Raw genomic sequence first — 9240 nt, forward strand, 5'->3', positions numbered from 1 at the left:
GGACCATCAAGAGCATCCTTAACAGCTGAGTCTCTCTCCTCTCTATTGCAGACATGAAATGCAAATGTTTGCATTCGCAAATTTGGCAGCATTGTGGACATCCACACACACCCCTCACACACACTCTTCAACCTTCTACCATCAGGATAGAGGTACTGAAGCATATGGGCCTCACATCCAGACTGTGTAAAAGTTTTTTCCCCTCAAGCCACCAGGTTCCTCAACACACACAACTGAACTGAACTGTACCAAACTCACACACACACTCATTCAACAGTGACAACTCATTCTCCAGTGTTCTGTATTGCTTTAAAGATTTATGATCAAACTCTTGATGTCACCCAAATGAGGATGGGTTCCCCTTTTGAGTCTGGTTCCTCTGAAGGTTTCTTCCTCATAACATCTAAGGGAGTTTTTCCTTGCCACAGTCACCATCACTGCTCATCAGGGATAAATACACATCGTTCACCTTAATTCTTAAAATTCTGCTTTGAGACAATGTCTGTTGTGAAAAGCGCTATAGAAATAAACTTGACTTGACTTGACTTGACAACCTGAACTCAAACACACACTCAATCCTCATTTCAATACATACACATCCATGTTTCTCAGCACCACCCATATCACATTAAAATCATATTATACTGTTTACTTATCATATTTACTGTTATGCTGTTTTGCACCTCTTGATTGCTGCTCTTGCTGGATTTGCACAACATTGTGTTTGACAAACATGTTTATATTTCTCTCTTTTGCACATTGTACTGTATAACACATTATACAGTAGGTTAACTGGTCAGCGCTATTTTGTGTTTTGTGTGTATGTCCCACACTGTCTTGTAATGTTTTTTGTCTTGCAGTGTTTGCACTAGGGTTGTGTGTGTGTTATATTTTACCGATATCTATATAAACATAAATCCTCTACAGCTTTAGTGCTATGCATAGGCGGCCATCTTGGATCCCTTTCCTGAAGTTTTAAGGTGGACGAAGATGGAAAATCATGCTGTTGGAAAAACGGTTTATTTCGAGATTATTCTAGATTTCTACTGATTTCTAATTTTTGATTGGTCAGAAGGTTTGATTGGATTGATTTTATAGAACAGCTGATTTACAGTATTTCATTAGTTGCAAGGTTTCATTAGTTCATTATCATACACCCGTTCCAAAATGTAAAAGCCATACTGTGATACTACACGTGTCACAAGCCAATCCACAATTGTGATCAAATGTATATACAGCCATTGGTTCAATAGGTGTAACCTTCTGAAGAACCACAGCGTCGGCCGTTTTGAAGCATGCATGCATGAGGTCAGAGCAAGGTCAGAGTCGTGACACTTAAGGAACGGTGACGTGAAGGAACTTAACAACGTGAGAGCTCACGTTTCAAAAACAGGAATAGAACATTTTCCTAATGTGTGCTAACCGAGGGAAGGGTTGCCAAATCTTCTGTGATTCATCCCTCTGTTTTGACAGTTGGAGAGGGAAAAGAGCAGGGTTTTTTTCCCACGCAGTTGTCCCACATACACACGTTTCAAAAAGCACAGCGACTTATAAAAAAAAGCGTAGCATTGCCGCACACACTTCCTGTGACTCGCTGTCCCACTTTCAGTAGGAGACATATTAATGCTTGTGCTTTCTACCACCGTTGTGCTCAGGTGGGAGAAAGACCTTGTGCTCGGATGCTCTCACTCTCTTTCTCTCTCCCTCTTTCCCTCTCAATCTCTTAAACAAATAATATTACAAGGACACATGCATGATCCTCACACACGTGTATATAAACTGAGTGAAAAAAATCCCTCAAAATCACTGAACATACCTTTAGATACAACACACACACACACACACACACACACACACACACACACACACACACATGTTTAAACTAGGGGTTATGCAGAAGATCACATACACACGCATACACACACAATGATCCTACCCTGAGCATGTGATCTCCTTCTTCATGTGTCCCATCCATGTCCACCAAAACACCTCCTGCCCCACGTCTACCTGTGATGTCGTCTGTGCCCATGACCTCCATGTCTTGTGTGTGTATGAAAGAACAAGCGAGAAAGGATCAGTGTGTGTGTGTGTGTGTGAGAGAGAGAGAGAGAGAGAGAGAGAGAGAGAGAGAGAGAGAGAGAGAGAGAGAGAGAGAGAGAGAAGGAGATGGAGGTGTGACGAGAGCAACAGATCGGAAAACAGTGTGAGCGTGTGAGACAGAGCAGCGAGTCTCTGTGGGACTGTGGAACATCTCTGTATGTCTGTGTTTATACATTCACATATTCTCCATCCCTCTCTCCCTCTCCCTCTCTCTCTCTCTCTCTCTCTCTCCCTCTCTCTCTCTCTCTTTCTTGGTCTCTCTCCTGCCTCCTTTCAGCAGCCAATCATTGTGCTCATGTCCATTTCATTTTATTCGTCCTGGCCGGTAACACATGTGCCACACACTACAGCACATGCATTCATAAGGCTGACTTCACAATAATTGGCACAATTCCAAGAGAATGGTGTAAATAAAGATTACACACAATTATTCTGTCGTTCCGTTCCAGCATTCCGTTCCCCATTGACACATAAAAAAAATTGTTGGCACTTTTTGGATAAGCTTGTGTGGGTGCCAATAATTTTGTAATACACTGTACACATGCAAGAATGCAAGTGCACAAGCTGAGATTTATATAACAGTATTTTTTTGCACGTTTCAGATCAGAACAATGTGATATGCAAATCAAGGAAATCTTTACTGTTGCCCATTTTTTTCCGCTTTTAACACATTGACATCGACAAAATGTTCACTTGCTCATCCACTAACGGGTGCGTGATGAAAAGATAATCAGTGTTATTCACTTCACCTGTCAGAATGTTGTGCCTGGTCCATGTAGAAACTGCATTGTCAGGACAAAAACCAAGCCGTGATGTCCAAGCAATTGTGAACTTCTGTGATCAAACTGTGGCAAGGCATGGATCAAGAGCAAGGATCTGTGGGCCTCTGACAAACAGGTGTTGAGTGTTCCAATTGTACAGGGACATTGGTCTTTTTGGAAATGAATGAAGTTTGGCACAAACCTGAAACCTTCAAGATTTGGCTCTCTGGTCAAATTAGAAATCCAGGAAAAGAATAGCCCAGGCCAGGCAAGTAAGAATCAGTCAGGATTAAAGAGCTTTAGTAGGAGGTGGGAGCTTAGTGGAGTAGGTGGTATCTTAGTAGATAAGGCATTGGATTAAGGCATTGGACTATGGATCTGAAGTTCATGAGTTCAAAATCTCAGCCACATAAAGCTGACACTTCTGGGCCCCTAAACAAGGCCTTTAATTCCATAGCTGCTCAGTTGTAGGAATAATATATATGTCTCAGTCTCAGCTTATCAACCAAAGAGCATCTTTGTGGTTGGGAATGACTGATGAGGTGCTGGGCGAGGGTCCCGGGGGGTACCCCCAGGAGCAGGTCTCTGGTGGGCACCTTGGTTGCAATGGGGAAAGAATTCCAAATTTTTGTTGCATGGAAGGAAAAAGCCTGATCACAAATAGAACGTGAACAGGTAGGAGAAACAACTAAAAAGAGCAATTAATTTAAAATCTATTTTTAACATTTTTTAATTAATCCGGAATCAATGCAATGACACCGGAAAAAAGAAACAGACAAATATGTTTACCAGACCCGGTCCTTGTCAGAATCCTAGCAGCTGAATTTTAGTAAGTACATTTTAAAACCCTAACAAGCAAAACATTACAGTAATCAATGCGTGAAAAAAACGTACTGATCGATTTTTCAGCAACATGTGGCGCAGATTTGCAATGTTTCTAAAATTGCTTTTAAAACTGTGCTTTGAGAAAGTATTAGTGAAAGGGGTGTGAATACGTTTGGAACTAGTGTATTTCTTTCACTGAAATGCTTCTACTTGGTTTTCCTTCGAATTTGGCTGGTTGCTATGTCACATGATATGTTTAAAATAGATCTGAGCTGATTTCTCTGGGATCTCGGAGCAGAACTGCATCTCAGAACACACAACATCTTGTACCTTGCGGTGAATCGTGGACACTGCATGCATTTATACAGAGTACAGTTATTCTATTAAAATATATTTGCCATGGTGTGTGTGTGTGTGTGTGTGTGTGTGTGTGTGTGTGTGTGTGTGTGTGTGTGTGTGTTGCCATTCTTTTGCGCTTTCATAATCTGCAACAAGGCCACAGTCCTTGCTGCTTAAAGCCTTTTAATGTTGATGAATGAAAACACACACACACACACACACACACACACACACACACACACACACACACACACACACACAGTCTCAGTCTCATGTCGTTAAACAAAATAAATATTAGCCTTTCATATTACTGCCACACACACACACACACACACACACACACACACACACACACACACACACACACACATACACACACACACACACATACACACACATAAACATATATATCAGTGGTGGGCTGTGCATTTGGTACCTGGGCCTTCAGTGGGGACTTACCCCACTGAATAAAATAAAATACAACCTACTCACCAGAGATGCAGACTCATAATGTGCAGCGCTCTTTAGAGGCTGTTATCCAGTGGTACTGCCTGTATTCACTGGTCTGGAAGTGGAGAACAAACCCTTTCCCAGGCTGAGACAAGCTAGCTAGCTTCGGGGTTGGCCGACCACTTCTTACAATGTCTAGCTTTTCTTGAAAATGTATTTGTAAGTATGTCCGAGACCAAATATATTTCTCTTCCTCCTTAGGCATAAAAAAGTCTAACTCAGATGTATTAATGTGTGCAGCATGCTACAGATGTGTTTTGCCAGACAACCAACCAATCAGAGGACAGAAAAATGTTGACGCTATTTTGGGCCAGCTGGCTGCCCTGTGAGGCGAATTTAAAATCTGATTGGTAAAAGAAACAGATTTATTTCTTATAGAGACTAGGGTAAAAAGGCCATCAGTACTGACATTGAAGGCCCTGGGCAGATTATATTGACATGGCAGCACTTAGAGACTGAAATCTGATTTGACAAAACATCCACATCCACATACTGGAAGCAGTGCAGCCAAGAGAAACGCTACGAAATGAAGAGAATAAACTGTTGGGAATAAATTAATACAATTTTAAGTCAGTGGTGGGCCATCAGGGCCAGCAAAGCCTTCTCTGCTGGCCTAAACACTATTTTTATGTTAATCTCTACGTACACACACAATTTTATGTCGATACACAATCTGAATATCAGCATTTCGTAGCTACTTTCTATCAATGCTACACAACCACACAAACACAGTAAAATTATATTACACAATCTAAATATCACCTTTTCATATTACATATTTACTTTGTACATATCTACACCACTACACACACACACACACACACACACACACACACACACACACACACACACACACACACACACACACACTTCTCTTGCTGACCAAATGCAATATGAGCTTTTGGAGATCATTATTAATACAGCTGTGCATAATCATCACTGTTCTCCTAAATTGTCTGGCCATTACGTGCAGCAGGACCAGACACATCCTTCTTCCTTCAGAAGAACACCAGCTCTCACTGGGCCGCTGGTGATGCCAGCACTGGAACGTTGGATGGGACGTGTACAACGTTGGATGGGACGTGTGCTTCACCAGCTGACTGACAATAGAAAAGAAAGCAGATGTTACCTCCCATTGAGCGACCAGCGACAAAGTACAGAGACAGTCGAAATGATGTGGAGACTGAAGGAAGGAGAGGAAGAACGCACAGGAACAGGCTTTGCTTTAGTGACTCACTGCGATGACTCACTGCAGGATCTCAGGAGGAATGAGACGAAGATGTCATTCAGTTATCACTCGTATTCGGCTCGTTATCACGTATTCGGGCTTCATTCGTCCGTCCCATTATACACGCCTGTAACTGGAGTGCAGTAATGTAATGTAGTGTAGTGTACATCAAAACCATTCTTCATATCACTTCATTTCCATAATGATGGTAAATATCTGTACCTTGTCATCACTGTAATGACTTATTTTTCAAATTTTTCAAACTTATTTCTCACATGCATGACAATACACACTACAACATGCACTGAAATGCTCTTTTTTACAACTGTAATAAAATCAGTGCCAGGCTGCATATTTCAAACCTGGACCTTCAGTGGTGCCCCACCTGAATCAATCCACCTCTTGATACCATCATCTGGACACCATGGCTATAGAAAGGTTCAATATAATAGAGAAACGCAGTATAACAGAGCACTGCATCACAGACAGGAATCTCATATGAATGAATAGTATTACTGAAGCAAGAAACCCAATGAACAAATATCAACACGTCTCCTTTCACTGTAGCCACAGCTGCACCTCCACATACTGTATATCATCTCTAGCAGAAGCATCCATATTAACCTCATTAACTGACCCCGGGTTTAATGTTTTCTAAACATTACGGTTTTCCTTTAACTGGGAAAATTGTTTGTTTTAGTGCAAATTCGACAGGAAACAAAACGCAAAAGTAAAAAAAAGTAACAGCTGTTTTGAACTGTTTTGGCCGAACTTTCCTCACAATATCCAGCTTTTCTTAAAAAGTCCGTCTTGGAAATGTATCTGCAACCAAATCCATTTCATCTCTTCTGTCAGTCATTGTGAAATAAATAAATATATATCTAAAATCCACATGAATATATATTTCAGCTTGTGCAGTTTGCTACAGATGCGGTTTGTGGGCTGCGATAAGTGTGCTCTCTGACTATCCAATCAAAGGATGTAAAAATGGTGACCCGATCGGATGCCTTCTAACCAGCCACAAGCAGATTGGTGAAAGCAACAGCTTTAGGCAGCTAAAGCATGAAGGCTTTAGATCAGAAACCCTTGACTCAGGCAAGGCTGAAATCTGATTGGATAGAAACTATTGAATGTATACAGACACTCAGGTGTAGAGAAACACTGTGAAATGAAGAAAATAGACTATTGAGAATAATTGAATGCATATTCATGGATAAATAAAAAATATATTAAAATGTAAGTGTTGTATAAGATGTGCCTTACACTGGATCTCTAAACACATTCCTATGTTGTCTGTTTGGTGTCTATAGGATCTTTACAATGTGATTATGTAAGGTATATGGAAAGTCTTTTTTTTGCCAGTGTGTATATGTACTTGTGTGTGTGTGTGTGTGTGTGTGTGTGTGTGTGTATATATATATATATATATATATATATATATATATATATATATATATATATATATATATATATATATATATATATATATATATATATTCTTGTGTGTGCCGTGCTGTGTGATTCTTCCCTGATCAGAAAAGGCATCACGGGCATCGTAGATCGTATGGAAAACCTCTCCAAAAATTACGATTTGCTTGGGCATGATTAAAATCTTCCAGCAGAGAAGTCCTTGCTATCCCTGACAGCCCATCACTGCAGTAAATGAAATAAAAATGGAAAAAAATGGAAAAATAAAAACTTCAGTTTGCAATGAAGATTGTAATTAGCAGCTTAAACGCATCTGTTAAATGCTGATTACCAGTTGTAATTGGCAGCTTCAACCCATCTGTTGTTAATCACAGCATGTGTGTTGAGGGTATCACCTCGGTGTCACTACTTGATTGTCAAACAACATGCCAGCTAAATATGTCCAGCTAACCCTTGAGACAGAATAGATGTTTACCAGACTGTGCATTGGGAAAAAGATGATTCTCGAAGGGATTCTAACGAGTTTTTACTGCTGCATCATCGAGAGCATCCTTACAAACTTCATCACTGTAAAGTACGGAGGCTCCACTGTGTGTGAACGTAAAGCCCTGCAAACTGTGGTCAAAATCGGCCAACGCATCACTGCTTCCCAACTACCTGCCATTTAACACCTTCACCACAGCAGATGTCTGCACAGAGCTCACAACATTTATCAAGGACTCTTCACATCCCAGTCACAAACTCTTTAACCTCCTTCCATAAAGAAGGAGAAAGAGGAACATACGCACCAGAACCAGCAGGTTCAGGGAAAGCTGATAGATTTTTTTGGATCAGTAACTTCACTTTAATTTCATTGAAGTAACAGTACTTGTACTTGAGTAGAATATTTTATTACTCTTTCCATTTCTGCATAGGTCCAAAGGTCCTGTAAATACCCCCATATTGTGCAGTGCCAAATCAATTTTTCTGTTTGATTAGCTGGAATAGGGGATTATGACATATTTGCTGATTTAGTTGATACCGGATGTTGATTAGCTGGATTAGGGGATTATGAAACCCAGTTGTTTTATTTAGTGTATGACATGTGTTGATTAGGTGGATTAAGGGATTATTACACTCAGATTACACTCTGGGTCAAGGGATTATTACACTCAGATTACACTCTGGATCAAGGGATTATTACACTCAGATTACACTCTGGATCAAGGGATTATTACACTCAGATTACACTCTGGATCAAGGGATTATTACACTCAGATTACACTCTGGGTCAAGGGATTATTACACTCAGATTACACTCTGGATCAAGGGATTATTACACTCAGATTACACTCTGGATCAAGGGATTATTACACTCAGATTACACTCTGGATCAGGGATTATTACGCTCAGATTACACTCTGGATCAAGGGATTATTACACTCAGATTACACTCTGGATTAAGGGATTATTAAGGGAAATTAAAATTCTACTTAATTTATTTATTGTTTGTTGTGCGCTGACTGGCAGGATTATGGGAATATGCATCCTAGTTGTCTGCTTTGGTGAATTTTCCTTGCTGATTGGCTGGATTAAGAGATTATGGAGCAAAGATGGCTCATTTAGATGATGCTGCATGTTGATTGACCAGACTGGTGGATTATGAAGCCCAGTTTCAGTAGCTGCTGCATGATGATTGTCTGGATTATATCTAGTAGATACCAGTACATTCCTTTTCAGCTATATACAGTACTTTTAAAATATTACAGACTGACTTAAAAAAAAAAAAAAATAGACCTTACAAACAATAAAATGTAATTAAATTGACATAGGTGCTGTTTCTGCTCTGCATGTGTAAAAGCAAAAAATATAGATTTTGTATATATTGGTTATGGGGGAAAAAAAAAAAACATTTACACCTAAAGCATGCTGGGTTTTATTTTATTTTATTTTTTTACTTATAACAGCCATTTGGTTGTGGCATTCATTCTGATACTGATAAAGGCAGCATTATTATGTTCATATTTTGTTCTATCACAAATAATAAGACTGGGTTTAAGGATCTTCTGC

The 9240-nt window shown here is 39.9% G+C and overlaps 2 protein-coding genes across 4 annotated transcripts in view; one reads left to right on the forward strand and one right to left on the reverse strand.

The window, feature by feature from the left end:
* The window catches only part of LOC310729008 (sodium bicarbonate cotransporter 3-like), a 55595-nt gene extending 53274 nt beyond the window's left edge, over nt 1–2321 (reverse strand). For 2 of the 3 annotated variants that reach the window (XM_083546947.1, XM_083546948.1), the window contains exon 1: nt 1937–2321. In XM_083546947.1, the coding sequence (XP_083403073.1) occupies nt 1937–2038 (102 nt within the window). In that variant the 5' untranslated portion in view covers nt 2039–2321. The remainder of the gene's footprint in view (nt 1–1936) is intronic. The other variant, XM_083546949.1, reaches the window with a different exon arrangement.
* Nucleotides 1–9240, forward strand: part of LOC310729111 (uncharacterized protein) — a 239346-nt gene that overhangs the window by 139067 nt on the left and 91039 nt on the right. The gene's annotated exons all lie outside the window — the stretch shown is intronic.

The sequence above is a fragment of the Silurus aristotelis genome, assembly GCF_946808225.1.
Source record: "Silurus aristotelis genome assembly, chromosome: 7".
NCBI lineage: Eukaryota > Metazoa > Chordata > Actinopteri > Siluriformes > Siluridae > Silurus > Silurus aristotelis.